A 19,593-nucleotide genomic window follows, 5' to 3' on the forward strand; every position below is an offset into this window, starting at 1 on the left:
TCATCAATGACACACATTTTTTTGTTTTTTTTGTTTCATAAAAGTACTTTTATTTTTGGCTCTCGGACAAGATGCCCCCCATTGCTATCCAACTCGATGGATTCTCCATTCACCGGGCGAACAGGACAGTGGAGTCAGGGAAATCGAGGGGGGGAAGGGTTTGCCTCTACATCAACACTAATTGGTGTCCTAACTCCAGCGCGTTGGAAGTGTCGACCAACTGTTCACCCGTCTTAGAATACCTGAAGGTCAAATGCCGACCCTTCTACCTCCCGAGGGAGTTTTCAGCAGTTATCGTGACTGTTGTATACATTCCACATCAGGAATAAGAAAAATAACAAGCTGGCACTTAACAAACTTAACAAGGATATAAACAAGCAAGAAAACTAACATCCAGAGGCTGCTTTTCTGGTTGCCGGCGATTTTAATTCTGGGTCACTAAGACACGTGGTGCCCAACTTCCATCAACCCGTCTCTAATGCCTCTAGGGGTGATAAAGTCCTAGACCACTGTTATTCTACCCACAAGCAAGCATACAAGGCCCTCCCTCTGCAAATCATATCATGACTCCGCACTCCTGCTTCCTGTTAACAAGCAGAAACTCAAACAAGAAGTAGCTGTGACTCGCTCCATTGAGAAATGGTCACCAGAATCAGAAATGATGATATAGGACTGCTTTGCTAGCGCTGATTGGAATGTATTTTGAGACTACACCGCTAACATTGACAAACTAACCACCTCTGTCACCAGCTTTATTAGAAAATATATTGGCGACGTTGTCCCCACGGTGAGGATTCGCTGGTTCCCCCAATTAAAAGATCTGAATTAACACAGAGGTTGAAACTAAACTAAAGGACAGGGCTACCACACACAGAGCTATCGTAGACAACCCTGAGGCTATGGCCGAGGACAGGAATAAGTGCAAGAAGTCCCGCTATGACCTCCGCACAGTTATCAAACGAGCAACAGGACAATATAGGAATAAGGTGTAATCATACTACACAGGATCCGACGCATGTGGCAGGGGCTACAGTCCATGACGGATTGAAAAGAAAGACCCAACCGTGATCTTCCCACCGATGCCTCTCTACCAGAAGAACTCAATGCATTTTATCCACGCTTTGACAACAACAACATCGTGCCGGGTGTGAGAACCGTCACCGAACCCAGAAGATTGGGTGATCTTGACCTCCAAGGCCGATGTGAGAAAGGTCTTTAATCAGGTCAACACCCGAAAGGCCACAGAGTATTCCAGGGCGTGTTCTCAGAGCATGTGCAGAACAGCTGGCAGGCATATTCACAGTAATTTTCAACCTCTCCTTGTCCCAGTCTGTAAGGTGACCACCATCATTCCTGTGCCCATTGTGGCTTCATGCCACACTGACTACCGTCCTGTAGTGCTCACTTCTGTAATCATGAAGTGCTTTGAGAGGCTGGTTATGGAAAACATTAATTCCACCATTCCAGACACCCGAGACCAATTCCAATTTGCATAGCGCCTCAATAAATCCATAGAGGACGCAATCTCAATTGCTCTCCACACTGCTGTCAACCACCTCTCCCTCAACGTCAGGGGGGCGAGCACGAGAGCTTCAAGTTCCTCCGTGTCCAAATCATAAAGCCTTGACAGCACCTCTCCCCCTCAGGAGGTTGAAACAAATTCTCAAAAAGTTCTACAGCTTCACCATTGAGAGCATGGATACATCGCTGCCTGGTATGGCAATAGCACCGCCCTCGATCGCATGGCGCTACAGAGGGTGGTGCGGACACCCCAGTATATCACTGGGGGCGAGCTCCCTGCCATCCAGAACATCTTCATCAGGCGGTGTGGTAGGAAGGCTTGAGTTAACCTTGTATCTTTATTTACCTTTTATTTTTGCACTGTCTCTATGCACACACACATACACACACACACACACACACACACACACACACACACACACACAATATGCATTCATTTATACTGACTCGACACACACACTCATACACCTAATATCACATCTAACTTTAAGCACCAGCTGTCAGAGCAGCTCACAGATCACTGCACCTGTACATAGCCCATCTGTAAATAGCCCATCCAACTACCTCATCCCCATTCTGTTATTTATTTTGCTCCTTTGCACCCCAGTATCTCTACTTGCATACTCATCTTCTGCACATCTATCACTCCAGTGTTTAATTGCTATATTGTAATTATTTTGGCACTATGGCCTATTTATTGCCTTACCTCCCTTATCCTACCTTATTTGCACACACTGTATATATACTTTTTTCTATTTTATTATTGACTGTATGTTTGTTTATTCCATGTGTAACTCTGTGTTGTTGTTTGTGTCGCACTGCTTTGCTTTATCTTGGTGTCACGACTTCTGCCGAAGTCGATGCCTCTCCTTGTTCGGGCGATGTTCGGCGGTCGACGTCGCCGGTCTTCTCGCCATCGCCGATCCATTTTCCATGTATGCGCACGTTAGGCTGGTTGGGCTGGGTTATGTTCAACCCGTATTTGTATTTGTGTTAGTTTGTGCCGTGTGCTTTTGGTTCGCCAAATAAAAGGCTCCAGTTTGCTACCAAATATCTGCTCTCCTGCACCTGACTTCCTACAGCCCTTCACGCATACATTGACAGTTGGCCAGGTCGCAGTTGTAAATGAGAACTTGTTCTCAACTGTCCTACCTGGTTAAATAAAGATGAATAAAAAAAAAAAAATATGCACATTAATTTATACTGACTCGACACACATGCACACCCACTCACATACAAGCTGCTGCTACTCTGTTAATTGTATATCCTTTTACCTACTCACCTTACCCCTATACATATCTACCTCCATCACTCCAGTATTCCTGCACATTGTAAATAGTATTGGAACTGACCATGTATATAGTATGCTTACTTACTTATTTTGTTCTTCTTATCTCTCGTTTTTTTCTACTATTACATTGTTTTTGATTATTGCATTGTTGCGTTTTGTTTTTGATTATTGCATTGTTGGGTTTTGAGTTTGATTATTGCATTGTTGGGTTTTGAGTTTGATTATTGCATTGTTGGGTTTTGTTTTTGATTATTGCATTGTTGCGTTTTGTTTTTGATTATTGCATTGTTGGGTTTTGTTTTTGATTATTGCATTGTTGGGTTTTGAGTTTGATTATTGCATTGTTGGGTTTTGAGTTTGATTATTGCATTGTTGGGTTTTGTTTTTGATTATTGCATTGTTGGGTTTTGCGTTTGCAAGAAAGTAATTTCACTGTACTTGTGCGTGTGACATTAAAACGTTACAATTTTCTAAATGACAGAAAATAGAAAAGCTGGCATAATTTATTTTAACAATGGCACTTTATCATAAAGAAAATAATCAAGCAAGCATGAAATACCTCAAGATAACTGGTTTGACAAAAGGTAAAAGGACTTGCCCTTGATAATGACATTGAGATATGCTAGTATATTTACATAAAGAGATGGTGCACCTAATCATGTAAAAATACTCCCCTGAGGATATTCTTCCCACTGAGACCCCTGAGATTAAGGGTTAGAGGATCGGACTTTGCAGCCCACTCTGTGTGCATTTAAGGAAATAATAAATTACCTGTCAGACCAGTAGATGTAAGCTCCGAACACGGCCACGGAGAAGAGGTCTACGTTGGCCACTGACAGTACAATCTCCCTGCTCTCACCCGTCTCAAGGTTGATCCTCTCTATCTTGTCAGTGCGGGCATCACACCAGTATAATCTATTTTCCTGCAAAGTTATGGGGTAAATTGGGTACATTTTATCCAAACAAAGGAAGATGAGGATAGGATGCTGTTATAAAACGGCTTTAGGATGGGGTGGCTGGATAAGAGCAAATAGGACATAGATGGATCAGGAGGAAGCCCTGTACTGTACCTCATAGTCTATGGAGATCCCGTTGGGCCAGGCGATGCCAGTGTTGACCAGGGTGACCTGATCAGACCCATCTAGACGGGCTCTCCCTATGCAGGGGCTCTGGCCCCACTCTGTCCAGAACAGATACCTACCAGAGGGAGGGATGGGAGGGAGGGGGAGAGAGAGGGAGGGGGGGAGAGAGAGAGATTGTAAATACAACCCATATTTATGTTTATTTAGTTTCCCTTTTGTACTTTAACTATTTGCACATCGTTACAACACTGTACATAGCCATAATATGACATTTGTCTCTATTAATTTGAAACTTTTGTGAGTGTAATATTTACTGTACATTTTTTATTGTTAATTTCACTTTTGTTTATTATCTATTTTGCTTGCTTTGGCAATGTAAACATGTTTCCCATGCCAATAAGGCACTTTGAATTTCATTCAATTGAGAGAGAGAGAGAGAGAGAGAGAGAGAGAGAGAGAGAGAGAGAGAGAGAGAGAGAGAGAGAGAGAGAGAGAGAGAGAGAGAGAGAGAGAGAGAGAGAGAGAGAGAGAGAGAGAGAGAGAGAGAGAGAGAGAGAGAGGAGAGAGAGAGAGAGAGAGGAGAGAGAGAGAGAGAGAGAGAGAGAGAGAGAGAGAGAGAGAGAGAGAGAGAGAGAGAGAGAGAGAGAGAGAGAGAGGAGAGAGAGAGAGAGGAGAGAGGAGAGAGAGAGAGACGAGAGAGGAGAGAGAGAGAGAGAGAGAGAGAGAGGAGAGAGAGGAGAGAGAGAGAGGAGAGAGAGAGAGGAGAGAGAGAGAGAGAGAGAGAGAGAGAGAGGCATAGTGGTCAAAAGCAATATTATTGACATCTAACTGCTTGGACAACATTAACAGATCTGAAAGGATACACAACATGTCTGATCTAATGTGATAGGAAGGTTATCAGAGGTTATGCAACTGAAATCATATAGTGTTACAATGTAGTTCACCTCAAAGCCTACTTCTATTGGGTCTAGAGAGGATACTGTGGTGTTACAGCCCTCTGTTTTCAGAAAATGGTTGAAATGTGAGCCTGTCACGAGGCTCCAGCTGTTCTTTCACGCAGTGTCAACAGTCGATCTCGGACCTTTAGTAGCAAACTGAAACGAATCATACTGTGACTGCACACAACACCTACAACTGCTAAACAACTTCACATAGGTCAGGCATGACAACAAACATCACTGCAGGAGCTAGGAGCACATCGAAGCGTGTTTCTACTGGTCTGAGCATGTTTCTACTGGTCTGAGCTGGGGGGGATTTCCTCCAAGGATTTATTTGTATTGTTTATAAATAAATACAGTACCAGTCAAAAGTTTGGACACACCTACTCATTCAAGATTTTTTATATGTAGAATAATAGTGAAGACATCAAAACTATTAAATAACACATATGGAATCATGTGGTAACCAAAAAAGTGTTAAACAATCAAAACATATTTAATATTAGAAATTCTTAGTAGCCACCCTTTGCCTTGATGACAGCTTTGCACACTCTTGGCATTCTCTCAACCAGCTTCACAAGGTTTTGTATTTGTATTTATTATGGATCCCCATTAGCTGCTTGCAAGGTAGCAGTTACTCTTCCTGGGGTAAAATAACATTTAGCAGTTTATACAATTTTAAAAACATAAAATACATCCACAGATTCCACAACACACTGTGTGCCCTCAGGCCCCTACTCCACCACTACCACATATCTACAGCACAATTTCCATGCGTACGTGTGTGTAGTGAGTATGTTATCGTGCGTGTGTGTGTGTGTGTGTGTGTAATCCATGTGTCTGTGCTTATGTTTTTGTTGCTTCACAGTTCCTGCTGTTCCATAAGGTGTATTTTTTATTTGTTTTTGAATGAAATCAAATTTTACTGCTTGGTTCAGTTACTTGATGTGGAATAGAGTTCCGTGTAGTCATGGCTCTATGTAGCACCCTACGCCTCCCATAGTCTGTTCTGGACTTGGAGCCTGTGACGAGACCTCTTGAGGCGTGTCTTGTGGGGTATGCATGGGTGTCCGAGCTGTGCGCCAGTAGTTCAAACAGACAGCTCGATGCATTCAACATGTCAATACCTCTCGTAAATACAAGTAGTATTGAAGTCAATCTCTCTTCTACTTTTAGCCAGGAGAGATTGACATGCATATTACTAATATTAGTGCTCTGTGTACATCCAAGAGCCAGCCGTGCTGCCCTGTTCTGAGCCAGTTGCAATTTTCCTAAGTCCCTTTTTGTGGCACCTGACCACACAACTGAACAGTAGTCCAGGTGCGACAAAACTAGGGCCTGCAGGACCTGTCTTGTTGATAGTGCTGTTAAGAAGGTAGAGCAGCGCTTTATTATGGACATACTTCTCCACATCTTAGCTACTGTTGTATCAATATGTTTTGACCATGACAGTTTACATTCCAGGGTTACTCCAAGCAGTTTAGTCACCTCAACTTGCTCAATTTCCAGATTATTTATTACAATATTTAGTTGAGGTTTAGGGTTTAGTGAATGATTTGTCCCAAATACAATGCTTTTAGTTTCAGAAATATTTAAGACTAACTTATTCCTTTCCACCCACTCGTTAAGTGTTGCAGTCATTTATTTCACTGTTGAGTCATCCGCATAGATAGACACACTGGCTTTACTCAAAATGTAGGGGCTATTTGACCCAGAAGGAGAGTGTTGGAGTGATGCATCAGATGATCTGGTCTCCACAATCACCCGACCTCAACCAAATTGAGATGGTTTGGGATGAGTTGGACTGCAGATTGAAGGAAAAGCAGCCAAGTGCTCAGCATATGTGGGAACTCCTTTAAGACTGTTGGAAAAGCATTCCTCATGAAGCTGGTTGAGAGAATGCCAAGAGTGTTCAAAGCTATCATCAAGGCAAAGGGTGGCTACTTTGAAGAATCTTTTTGGTTACTACATGATTCCATATGTGTTATTTCATTTCATATTTCATAGTTTTGATGTCTTCACTATTATTCTACAATGGAGAAAATAGTAAAATCAAGAAAAAACCTTGAATGAGTAGGTATGTCCAAACTTTTCACTGGTAATGTATATACCTACAAAGTACATGGTTTCGGCTGTTTCAGCCACACCAGTTGCTGACAGGTGTATAAAATCGAGCACACAGCCATGCAATCTCCATAGACAAACATTGGCAGTATAATGGCATTACTGAAGAGCTCAGTGACTTTCAACGTGGCACAGTCCTAAGATGCCACCTTTCCAGCAAGTCAGTTTGTCAAATGTATGCCCTGCTAGAGCTTCCCAGGTCAACTGTAAGTGATGTTATTGTGAAGTGGAAACTTCTAGTAGTAACAACGGCTCAGCCGCAAAGTGGTAGGCCATACAAGCTCACAGAACAGGACCGCCGAGTGATGAAGTGCTTAGCACGTAAAAATCGTCTGTCCACAGTTACAACACTGACCAGCTGTTCCGAAAACTTTACTTTACAGCATACAATGACATTCTAGACGATTTTGCCCTTCCCGCCTTTGAGACAACAACTCCCATTGTTACGACGGAGACATAAGCATCTCGTCATTATATGCAGATTTCTGCTTTCCATAAAGCCTACCAGCCATACAAACAGCCTTACCTCCCACTCCCAGGCGTCCGCAAGGTCTTAAAGTCAGCAGTATAATAGCACTAAACTACATTAGCCTTTTAATCGGGATTGGAATGATTTTAGTAGCCTATTTTAAATTGTTGGTGTTGATCTAGGGTATGCATACCCAAGTGCGCCCCTGGCGCACGTACAAACACGCATTCAAGCACGTACGCACACAGACACACAGACAAACAAACAGACATACCCTTTCTGTGGATGAACAGCGATGGCTCTAGGTTGGTCAAGTCCCTCTGAGATGACTACACAACGGTAGGTACCACTAAGACGGGCAACCTCTATGAGGTTGAAACCATGGTCTGTCCAGTAAAGATTACCTGTGGGAGGAAGACAAATATACTGTTATCAGAGTACAAAGAACATTGTTACTCTTACTCATCAGAAACTAAGGAGATAATCACAACACGAACGTGTAACTTTAAAGCACAGACTTGTGCCTGCATCATTTATCCCAATGGCTATCTTTCAATTTGATTTGAATATTTTTTATGTATACCTTTATTTATACAGGTTAGTCTCATGAGATAAAATCTTGGGGGGGGGGGGGGGGGGGGGTATATCCACATAGTAAGAACCCATTTTTTACATTTTACAGAAGACAATACTGACCAGCAATCCAGTCCACTGCGATGCCCTCTACCCTGCTAATGCCCGTAGTAATGATGTCCTCCCTCCAGGTCTGATCCCTCTTGGCTCTGGAGATTGTGTTCAGGCCCATGTCTGTCCAGTACACTGTGTCATTACCTGTGGATAGGCAGGAAACAAAGTAAGGAAAAAAAATTGCACACTCGTAATATTCTATATACATTTCTGTGTAGACTGCAAACTTGGTATTCTTTAGCAGTCTTGGTATTCCTAGAGTGTGGAACTGATCCTTTTGTACTACTGTGGAAAAGGTAGGTACATTACATAGTCTCCTTCTTAAAATACCAGTTTTTTATGGAACATTCTTTAACTCTTCATGGAGCAATCTTTTATTATTATGATGATATAAAGTATGATAGTTGTTACCGTATCCGTACACCCATTCAGACCTAATTTCCAGTGGTGGAAAAAGTACCCAATTGTCACACTTGAGTAAAAGTAAAGAAACCTTAACAGGAAATAACTCAAGTGAAAGTGAAAGACACCCAGTAAAATACTATTCTTAAAATATTAGGTTTAAAATTTACTTAAGTATCATAAGAAAAATGTAATTTCTAAAATATACAGTTGTAGTCGGAAGTTTACATACACATTAGACAAATACATTTAAATTCAGTTGTTCACAATTCCTGACATTTAATACTAGTAAAAATGTCCTGTCTTAGGTCAGTTAGGATCACCGCTTTATTTTAAGAATGTGAAATGTCAGAATAATAGTAGAGAAAATTATTTATTTCAGCTTTTATTTCTTTCATCACCTTCCCAGTGGGTAAGAAGTTTACATACACTAAATAAGTATTTGGTAGCATTGCCTTTAAATTGTTTAACTTGGGTCAAACGTTTCGGGGAGCCTTCCACAAGCTTCCCACAATAAGTTGGGTGAATGTTGGCCCATTCCTCCTGACAGAGCTGCTGTAACTGAGTCAGGTCTGTAGGCCACTTTGCTCACACACGCTTTTTCAGTTCTGCCCACAAATTTTCTATGGGATTGAGGTCAGGGCTTTGTGATGGCCACTCCAATACCTTGACTTTGTTGTCCTTAAGCCATTTTGCAACAACTTTGGTAGTATGCTTGGGGTCATTGTCCATTTGGAAGACCCATTTGCGACCAAGCTTTAACTTCCTGACTTATGTCTTGAGATGTTGCTTCAATATATCCACATACTTTTCATTCTCATGATGCCATCTATTTTGTGAAGTGCACCAGTCCCTCGTGCAGCAAAGCACCCCCACAACATGATGCTGCCACCCCCGTGGTTGGGATGGTGTTCTTCGGCTTGCAAGCATCCCCCTTTTTCCTCCAAACATAACGATGGTCATTATGGCCAAACAGTTCTATTTCTGTTTCATCAGACAAGAGGACATTTCTCCAAAAAGTACAATCTGTGTCCCCATGTGCAGTTGCAAATTGTAGTCTGACTTTTTTATGGCGGTTTTGGAGCCGTGGCTTCTTCCCTGCTGAGCGGCCTTTCAGGTTATGTCGATATAAGACTAATTTTACTGTTGATATTGATACTTTTGTACTTGTTTCCTCCAGCATCTTCACAAGGTCCTTTGCTGTTGTTCTGCGATTGATTTGCACTTTTCACACCTAAGTACGGTCATCTCTAGGAGACAGAACGCATCTCCTTCCTGAGCTGTATGACGGCTGCGTGGTCCCATGGTGTTTATACTTGGGTACTATTGTTTGTACAGATGAACATGGTACCTTCAGGCATTTGGAAATTGCTCCCAAGGATTAACCAAACTTGTGGAGGTCTACAATTTTTTTCCTGCGGTCTTGGCCGATTTCTTTTTATTTTCCCATGTTGTCAAGCAAAGAGGCACTGAGTTTGAAGGTAGACCTTGAAGTACATCCACATGTACACCTCCAATTGACTCAAATTATGTCAATTAGCCTTTCAGAAGCTTCTAAAGCCTTGACATCATTTTCTGGAATTTTCCAAGCTGTTTAAAGGCACAGTCAACTTCTGACCCACTGGAATTATGATACAGCGAATGATAAGTGAAATAATCTATCTGTAAACAATTGTTGGAAAAATGACCTGTGTCAGGCACAAAGTAGATGTCCTAACCGACTTGCCAAAACTATGATTTGTTATTAACAAGAAATTTGTGGAGTGTTTGAAATACAAGTTTTAATGACTCTAACCTAAGTGTATGTAAACTTCTGACTTCAATTGTACTTAAGTATCAAATGTAAAAGTAAAAGTATGAATCATTTCAAATTCCTTATAATAAGCAAACCAGAAGGCGTGATTTTTTAAAAATTCTTTTTTTACACAGCCAGGGGCACACTTAAAAACTCAGACATAAGTGAGTCTGCCAGATCAGAGACAGTAATCTAAATAAAATACAATATTATTGGGCACATACACATGGTTAGCAGATGTTATTGCGAGTGTTGCGAAATGCTTGTGCTTGTAGTTCCGACAGTGCAGTAATATCTAACAAGTAATCGAACAATTCCACAACAACTACCTAATACATACAAATCTAAGTAAAAGGATGGAATACGAATAAGTACATACAAATATATGTATGAGCAATGACCGAGCGGCATAGGCAAGATGCAATAGATGGTATAAAATTCAGTATATACATACGGGATGAGTAATGCAAGATATATGATCATCATTATTAAAGTGGCTAGTGATCCATTTGTTAGAGTGGCCAATGATTTAAAGTCTGTTTGTAGGCAGTTATTGATGGCTGTCTAACAGTCTGATCGCCTTGAGATAGAAGCTATTTTTTCAGTCTCTTTGATGCACCTGTACTGATCTCGCCTTCTGGATGGTAGTAGGGTGAACAGGCAGTGGCGCGGGTGGTTGTTGTCCTTGATTAAAGTTTTGGCCTTTCTGTGACATCGGATGCTGTAGGTGTCCTGGAGGGCGGGTAGTGATGTGTTGTGCAGACCGCACCGCCCTCTGGAGAACCTTGCGGTTGTGGGCAGTGCAGTTGCTGTACCAGCCGGTGATACAGCCCGACAGGATGCTCTCAATTGTGCATCTGTAAAAGTTTGTGAGGGTTTTAGGTAACAAGTCAAATTTCTTCTGCCTCCTGAGGTTGAAGAGGCACTGTTGCGTCTTCTTCACCACACTGTCTGTGTGGGTGGACCATTTGAGTTTGTCTGTGAATTGTACGCCGAGGAACTTAGAACTTTCCACCTTCTCCGCTGCTGTCCCGTTGATGTTGATAGGGGGGGGGGGTGCTCCCTCTGCTGTTTCCTGAAGTCCACAATCATCTCCTTTGTTTTGTTGGTGTTGAGTGAGAGGTTGTTTTTCTGGTACCACACTATGGGTCACCTCACCTCCTCTCTATAGGCTGTCTCGTCCTTGTTAGTGATCAAGCCTTCTACTGTTGTGCCGTCTGCAAACTTCAAGTTGGAGGCGTGCATGGCCACGCAGTCATGGGTGAACAGGGAATACAGGAAGGGGGTTGAGTATGCACCCTTGTGGGGTCCCAGTGTTGAAGATCAGGGAAGTGATTGTCTGTAGACAATCAAGTGATTGTTTGTTGACCCTGCCACATACGTCTGGTGTCTGAGACTTTGAATTGCGACTCCACTTTGTCCCTATACTGATTTTTTGCTTGTTTGAATGCCTTGTGGAGGAAATAACTGCACTGTTTGTATTTTCTCCATATTCCCAGTCATCTTTCCATGGTTAAATGCGGTGGATCGCACTTTCAGTTTTGCACGAATGCCGCCATCTATACACAGTTTCTGGTTAGGGTTGTTTTTAAAAGTCACAGTGGGTTCAACATCTCATTTGCACTTCCTTATTAACTCACTCTCTGAGGCTACACGAAACATGTCCAAGTCCGTGTGATCAAAATAATGGAATCCGATTGGTCAGACCAGCGTTGAATGGTACTTGTCACGGCTACATCCTGTTTGAGTTCCTGCCTATAGGAGGGGAGAACAAAATGGAGTCGTGGTCAGATTTGCCAAACGGAGGGCGGGGGAGGGCCTTGTATGCATCACAAAAGTTATAGTGGCAGTGATCCAGTGTTTTGCCAGCCCGGGTACTACAATAAATATTTTGATAGAATTTAGGTAGCCTTGTTCTCAAATTTGCTTAGTTAAAATCCCCAGCTACAATAAATGCAGACTCCGTATACATGGTTTCCAGTTTGCATAGCTTCCAATGGAGTTCCTTGAGGGCTGTTGTGGTGTCAGCTTGAGGGGGGATGTACTTGGCTGTGACAATAACCAACAATAATTATCTTGGGAGATAATGCGGACGGCATTTGATTGTGAGGAATTCTAGGTCAGGTGAACAAAAGGACTTGAGTTCCTGGATGTTGTTACAATTACACAATGCGCCGTTAATCATGAAACATACACCCCCCGCCCTTTTTCTTCCCGGAGAGATGTTAATTCCTGTCGGCGCAACGCACAAAGAATCCTGGTGGCTGTACCGACAGCATGTCCCCAGAGAGCCATGTTTCAGTGAAACAGAGTATGTTACAATCACGTATGTCTCTCTGGAAAGCAAACCTTGCCCTAATTACATCTACCTTGTTATCTAGAGACTGGACATTAGCGAGTAATATACTCGGAAGCGGTGGGTGGTGTGCGCGCCTCCGAAGTCTGACCAGAAGGCCACTCCGTCTACCTCTTCTGCGGCGTTGTTGTTTTGGGTCAGCCTCTGGAATCTGTTCGAATGCCTTGGGTGGTTTGAACAAAGGATCTGCTTTGGGAAAGTCGTATTCCTGGTCGTAGTACTGGTAAGTTGACGTCGCTCTGATATCCAATAGTTCTTCCTGGCTGTATGTAATAACACTTAAGATTTTCTGGGCTAACAATGTGAGAAATAATACATAAAAAAACAAAATACTGCATAGTTTCCTAAGGACTAGAGCGAGGCAACCCTCTCTGTCAGCACCATCTTGAAGTAAGGATAATTCTGTTAAGTGTGTGTATTGGACCATTTTCCTGCCCTGCTAAGCATTCAAAATGTGATGAGTACTTTTGGGTGTCAGGGAAAATGTATTGAGTAAAAAGTACATTATTTTTTTTGAAATGTAGTGGACTAAAACTAAAAGTTGTCAAAAATATGAATAGTAAAGTAAAGTACAGATACCCCAAAAAACTATTAAAGTGGAACTGACAGCACACTTTGATATGGTCATTTTCACGTTTTCATAAATTCATAGAATGTGTGGGAATGATGTAGAGTAAGGCATTTGGGAAAATTCTAGAGCAATAGAGTGGGAAAGCAGCCATGCGTTTGGACAACAGACGCTGCAGTAAATAAAATATAATAAACACAGACCTTAGTCTACACAGACCGGTGCGCCATAGCCAATCAGAGCTACAGTAGGCATTTATGCAAATAAGCCATTTGCCACACGGGCTTGCCATCATTCACTTTGAACTGGAGTGTGTGTTTACAGGCAGTAGCAACAGCATGACTTTAGATCATTAGAAAGCATTCGCCACAAGCCACAAAATACACCCGAATGGATCTCTGCAAATATGTAAATACCATGGGGAGTCCACTTACATTTGGGCACTTTACAGTCCTATTGGTCACACAACCATGTGAGGTAGGCTCTCTCTCCCTCAGTCATGCATATCAACAACTATTGCTAGCCAGAGCGAGATGAGCTAACACCTAATGAGGGAACTTTAGATAAACCCTCTCAAACTTTTTCAGCTAGATGGCTGTCAAAATTGCACTGACAAACAATGGGGAATAGTAGCCTGCTCATCCTTCTCCATCTTGCCTGCCAATGCATGCTTGACCCAACTGAATGTTTTCTTTATTTTACCTTTATTTAACTAGGCAAGTCAAATAAGAACAAATTCTTATTTTCAATGATGGCCTAGGAACAGTGGGTTAACTGCCTTGTTCAGGGGTGGAACAACAGATTTTTACCTTGTCAGCTCAGGGATTCGATATTGCAACCTTTCCGTTACTAGTCCAACGCTCTAACCACTAGGCTACCTGCTGCCCCAATTGCTTACCAGCCCATTTGATCGACGGCAAATACATTTGATTGACAACTAAGGGTGCGTACTTAAATTGCCTGTTCGATTGTCTGTTCGTAAATTCAGAGTGTTTCACTCTCCTAGCATTGAGCGCACACTGCACTATTGACACTGGGTGCATTTATAAATTCACTCTGGCTATTTACTCTGATTTCAGAGCACTCTTGTCTGAGTGTGCAAGAGCACAGAATTACAGGAATTTAGGAATATGACCGGTGTCAGTAAACGTCGCCCAAAAAAACATAATTAAGTTGTTGCCGGCAGCACAGTTACCATCTCAATGCTCTAGATAACGTGAGCACAGCCTAACAAGCTCTGCTTAAACTGGGAATTTTATATTTTTGACTGTTACACTGCATAACCAAAAGTATGTGGAAACCTGCTCATCAAACATGTGTGGCCCACCACTTCACAGCTGAGCCGTTGTTGCTCCAAGACGTTTCCACTTCACAATACAGCACACAGTTGACCGAGGCAGCTCTAGCAGTGCAGAAATTTGACAAACTGACTTGTTGACGGAGCCAAGTTGAAAATCACTGAGATCTTCAGTAAGGCCATTCTACTACCAATGTTTGTCTATGGAGATTGCATGGCTGTGTAGTGGATTTTGTACACCTGTAAGCAACAGGTTTGGCTGAAATAGCCAAATCCAATAATTTGAAGTGGTGTCCGCAAACTTTTGTATATAGAGTGTATTATGATTGCCTGTTTGTTGCATATTTGCAAAGTAGTTAAAACGCTGTCAGTTCCACTTTAAGTAGTACTTTAAAGTATTTTAACTTAAGTACTTTACACGACTGCTTATTTCTTTGTTGACATGCAATACCGGGAAATGAAAAGGCTATTGTATACCAGGTTTTATTGGAAAATAAATTGCATATGCAAAGCATAGTATCTAAATGGCTAACTCTATTTCATATCTGACAGGATGAAATTGCCATTCGTTTCCAAGTCCAGCCTTAAAGCCTTAAGTACATTTCGGTATTTGCCTGTCTGTACAGTGGGCCCAGGTTGTCGGGAGGATAGGCAGAATCATATGTTGATTTGCCCCTTCCTGTTTACACAGAATTCACACTCTGTTAACACATATCTTACATGTGACTTGTTCCAGCTGGAAGGCTTTCATATTTTTTTGCACCAATGATCTACCTCATAATGACATGAGAATAGTATGTGTGAGCTATCCACTGCTGCTGCTGGCTGACTCTGAGTTTAGCTAGACGTTTGCATGTTCACCTGTATAACAGCAACAAAGGGGAGGGAAACCAAGACCCTATACATACCCACCCAGCCTGCTAGCTGCTAATTTTAGCTCCGGGTTTAATCTTTGATCTTTTTTTTGTTGCTTTAGACTAGTTTCCTAATTTCCTATTCTTCTCTTTGGGTAGTGTGTGTGGTAAGTCCTGCCTTGCAATTATACAGTATGTTGTGCCATACCTTCATCCTAATCTATCAAATGTGGTCTTACGACAACTCTCCTCTCCAGCCTTATCTCCAATTCATGTGATATATTTGTAAACAAAGGATTTCTGTAACACTTACTGTGTGTGTGTGTGTGTGTGTGTGTGTGTGTGTGTGTGTGTGTGTGTGTGTGTGTGTGTGTGTGTGTGTGTGTGTTAGATAAACCTTATCTTTCCCGGTGTGCCTATATGGTTGTTTGTTATCATTTGGACTCGTGGCTCAACTAGCCCTTAGTTTATTCATAGCATTCGTAACTGAAATTAATCCACCACATTTAGAACATGAATTACGCAAGACAAAACCCCTTTTTATAACAAATGCCAGCATAGGCCATTGGGTTTATGTATTATAATGTCCATGTTACCTTCATTTGATACAATATCTGGGGAATTGCTTTATGACAGGCCTGGTTCAGGGCATGTGGAGAAATGGTTGGTGTTTCTCATGCTGCGTCTCTAGTAACGTGGACGTATTACTCTTTCATCTCTGCAGAACTCAACAGCACGACTAACCATTATTCAACAGGGTTAGAGAGCATACTACAATACAGCTCTTTCTCTCCTTCTTTCTGTCTCTTTCTTTCTCTCTCTCTCTTTCTCCCTCTCTCTTGACATTTTTCTCTTGAACACAAACTGCCAATTGGAATATGATTCATGTATGCTGTGGAAGACATCATCAAATCAATGAACTGTAGGTTTAACTGTTGACTGAGGAGATGAGTGCAGTAAATGACTGTGTCCTGCTAGTCCTGGTCCCCACTCTTAATTATTATGATTTATAAGTCAAAACAGATCTTTGATCAACCTTCCTACTCTGAGATGCCCATCACTGGCCCTGGTGGTATCTACCTGCATGGAAGTCCACCCCCACAGCGAACAGGGTCCCAGTGATGGGCATCAGAGCCTCCATGTTGTCATTGGGGTCCAAGGCAATTCCTCTGATCCCCTCATGGATGGAGTACATCAGAAATGACTCAATGCCTACAGGGTACAACAGGGATTACTTAACTGTTAGTCTCTTGTGACAGACTGTTAACATAAATGTTAACGGCACTCACACAAGATTTGGTTCTGAATTCCAAGATTAACATACTGTAAGTTAAGTTAATATGCAGAGAGTACATTTACCCCAGTGAAATGTAGTATGTTTTAAATTATTACAGAGGTTTCTATAGTGCTACTTAGCAACAGTCAATTTGCGAATCAGACTTGTTGTCTTACCCTCACAGGACATGCGGTCGGTGCGCAGGTTGTAGCCCACAGTACAGGAGCAGCTACGGGTGTTCTCTGATGTGGGGAAGCAGAGCTGGGAGCAACCTCCATTGTTCACCTGACACGGGTTCCTTCCTGGAAAGGACATGGTGAATAGTATATTAGTAAGGAGACAGGATACCATTATGTTAGCTTCATGGACATCTTTACGAAGATATGATCTGATATGTTATGCAGAGCGCTATAGGTACTGTAGTACATCGTGGCGTCACATTTATGAATGTCAGTAGATGGGATTAAAAAGTGAAAAGTGCATAATTAAATGTGTGTGTGCCTGTGTGTGTGTGTGTGCGTGTGCGGGTTCCTCACCTCTCTGTCCCTCCCTGTCATAGACCTTCATGTACACCACTCCGCTGGTCTTATTCCTCAGGACCACAGGAGTCCGTCCGTCTCTCTTGTTCACAGTCCCCAGTTGGGCTGAATCATCATCTGCCCACCACAATTTGTTACCTGAAACAAGGAAATGTCCTTAAAAACCACATTATCTACCAACTTTAACTGTCTGAAGAGTTTTTTTGTTATGTACCTTTATTTATCCAAAAAGTCCCATTGAGGTCAACTTGACTTCTTTTGCAAGGGAGACCTGGTCATATACAGTTGAAGTCAGAAGTTTACATACACTTAGGTTGGAGTCATTAAAACTATTTTTTTAACCACTCCACAAATGTCTTGTTAACAAACTATAGTTTTGGTAAGTCAGTTAGAACTTCTACTTTAGGCATGAAACAAGTCATTTTTCCAACAGTTGTTTACAGACAGATTATTTCACTTATAATTCACTGTATCACAAGTCCAGTGGGTCAGAAGTTTACATACACTAAGTTGACTGTGCCTTTAAACAGCTGGGTAAATTCCAGAAAATTATGTCATGGCTTTAGAAGCTTCTGAAAGGCTAATTGACATCAATTGTACCTGTGGATGTACTTCAAGGCCTACCCTCAAACTCAGTGCCTCGTTGCTTGACATCATGGGAAAAGACCGCAGAAAAACAATTGTAGACCTCCACAAGTCTGGTTCATCCTTGGGAGCAATTTCCAAATGCCTGAAGGTAACACGTTCATCTGTACAAACAATAGTACGCAAGTATAAACACCATGGGACCACGCAGCCGTCATACCGCTCAGGAAGGAGACGCATTCTGTCTCCTAGAGATAAACGTGCTTTGGTGTGAAAAGTTCAAATCAATCCCAGAACAACAGCAAAGGACCTAGTGAAGATGCTGGAGAAAAAAGGTAGAAAAGTATCTCTATCCACAGTAAATTGAGTCCTATATCGACATAACCTATAAGGCCGCTCAACAAGGAAGAAGCCACTAATCCAAAACCGCAATAAAAAAGCCAGACTACAGTTTGCAACTGCACATGGGGAGAAAGATCGTACTTTTTGGAGAAATGTCCTCTGGTCTGATGAAACAAAAATAGAACCGTTTGGCAATAATGACCATCGTTATGTTTGGAGGAAAAAAGGGGGGGGGGGGGGGGGCTTGCAAGCCGAAAAACACCATCCGTGAAGCACGGGGGTGGCAGCATCATGTTGTGGGGGTGCTTTGTTGCAGAAGGGACTGGTGCACTTCACAAAATAGATGGCATCGCGAGGATGGAAAATGATGTGGATATAATGAAGCAACATCTCAAGACATAAGTCAGGAAGTTAAAGCTCGGTCGCAAATGGGTCTTCCAAATGGACAATGACTGTTACGCCCTGACCATAGTTTGCTTTGTATGTTTCTATGTTTTGTTTTGTCAGGGTGTGATCTGAGTGGGCATTCTATGTTGTATGTCTAGTTTGTCTATGTGTTAGTTGCTTGTGTCTGCACTTATTCTATATAGCTTCACGTTCGTTTTATTGTTTTGTAAGTTTATTCAGTGTTCTTCATTCCTAAAAGTAACGATGTATTCATATCACGCTGCGCATTGGTCCTCCGATCCTTCTTACTACTCCTCAGATGAGGAGGACGACGAATGTGACAATGACCCCAAGCATACTTCCATAGTTGTGGCAAAATGGCTTGAGGGGGACGACGAATGTGACAATGACCCCAAGCATACTTCCAAAGTTGTGGCAAAATGGCTTAAGGACAACAAAGTCAAGGTATTGGAGTGGCCATCACAACGCCCTGACCTCAATCCTGTAGAAAATTTTCTGGCAGAACTCAAAAAACGTGTGCGAGCAAGGAGGCCTACAAACCTGACTCAGTTACACCAGCTCTGTCAGGAGGAATGGGCAACAATTCACCCAACCTATTGTGGGAAGCTTGTGGAAGACTACCTGAAACCTTTGACCCAAGTTAAACAATTTAAAGGCAATGCTACCAAATACTAATTGAGTGTATGTAAACTTCTGACCCACTGGGAATGTGATGAAAGAAATAAAAGCTGAAATAAATAATTCTCTCTACTATTATTCTGACATTTCACATTCTTAAAATAAAGTGGTGATCCTAACTGACCTAAGACAGGAAATGTTTACTTGGATTAAATGTCAAGAATTGTGAAAAACTGAGTTTAAATGTATTTGTCTTAGCTGTATGTAAACTTCCGACTTCAACTGTATGTAGTGCATGCATAATACCTTTAATATATTAATTCTGACAATGTAATAGGTTACTGATGATGCAACATTTAATGTAGTGAAATCCCCAAATAAACCAGTACTCTTATCCTGTGTCTGGACTACACACAGGTACATGTTTGTTGATTTGCTTGT

General features: G+C 41.9%; 1 protein-coding gene across 8 annotated transcripts in view; it reads right to left on the reverse strand.

The window, feature by feature from the left end:
• The window catches only part of LOC129816575 (low-density lipoprotein receptor-related protein 1B-like), a 586,954-nt gene that overhangs the window by 155,890 nt on the left and 411,471 nt on the right, over nt 1-19,593 (reverse strand). For all 8 annotated transcript variants that reach the window (XR_008753574.1, XM_055871208.1, XM_055871203.1 and 5 more), the window contains exons 32-38: nt 17,197-17,337; nt 16,837-16,962; nt 16,465-16,596; nt 8,122-8,256; nt 7,700-7,829; nt 3,883-4,009; nt 3,584-3,735 (exon numbers count right to left, since the gene is read on the reverse strand). Coding sequence is in view for 7 of the 8 variants with exons in the window: in XM_055871208.1 (XP_055727183.1) it covers nt 3,584-3,735; nt 3,883-4,009; nt 7,700-7,829; nt 8,122-8,256; nt 16,465-16,596; nt 16,837-16,962; nt 17,197-17,337 (943 nt within the window). In the remaining variant the exon portion in view is untranslated. The remainder of the gene's footprint in view (nt 1-3,583; nt 3,736-3,882; nt 4,010-7,699; nt 7,830-8,121; nt 8,257-16,464; nt 16,597-16,836; nt 16,963-17,196; nt 17,338-19,593) is intronic.

Source organism: Salvelinus fontinalis, chromosome 19 (assembly GCF_029448725.1).
Source record: "Salvelinus fontinalis isolate EN_2023a chromosome 19, ASM2944872v1, whole genome shotgun sequence".
Lineage (NCBI taxonomy): Eukaryota > Metazoa > Chordata > Actinopteri > Salmoniformes > Salmonidae > Salvelinus > Salvelinus fontinalis.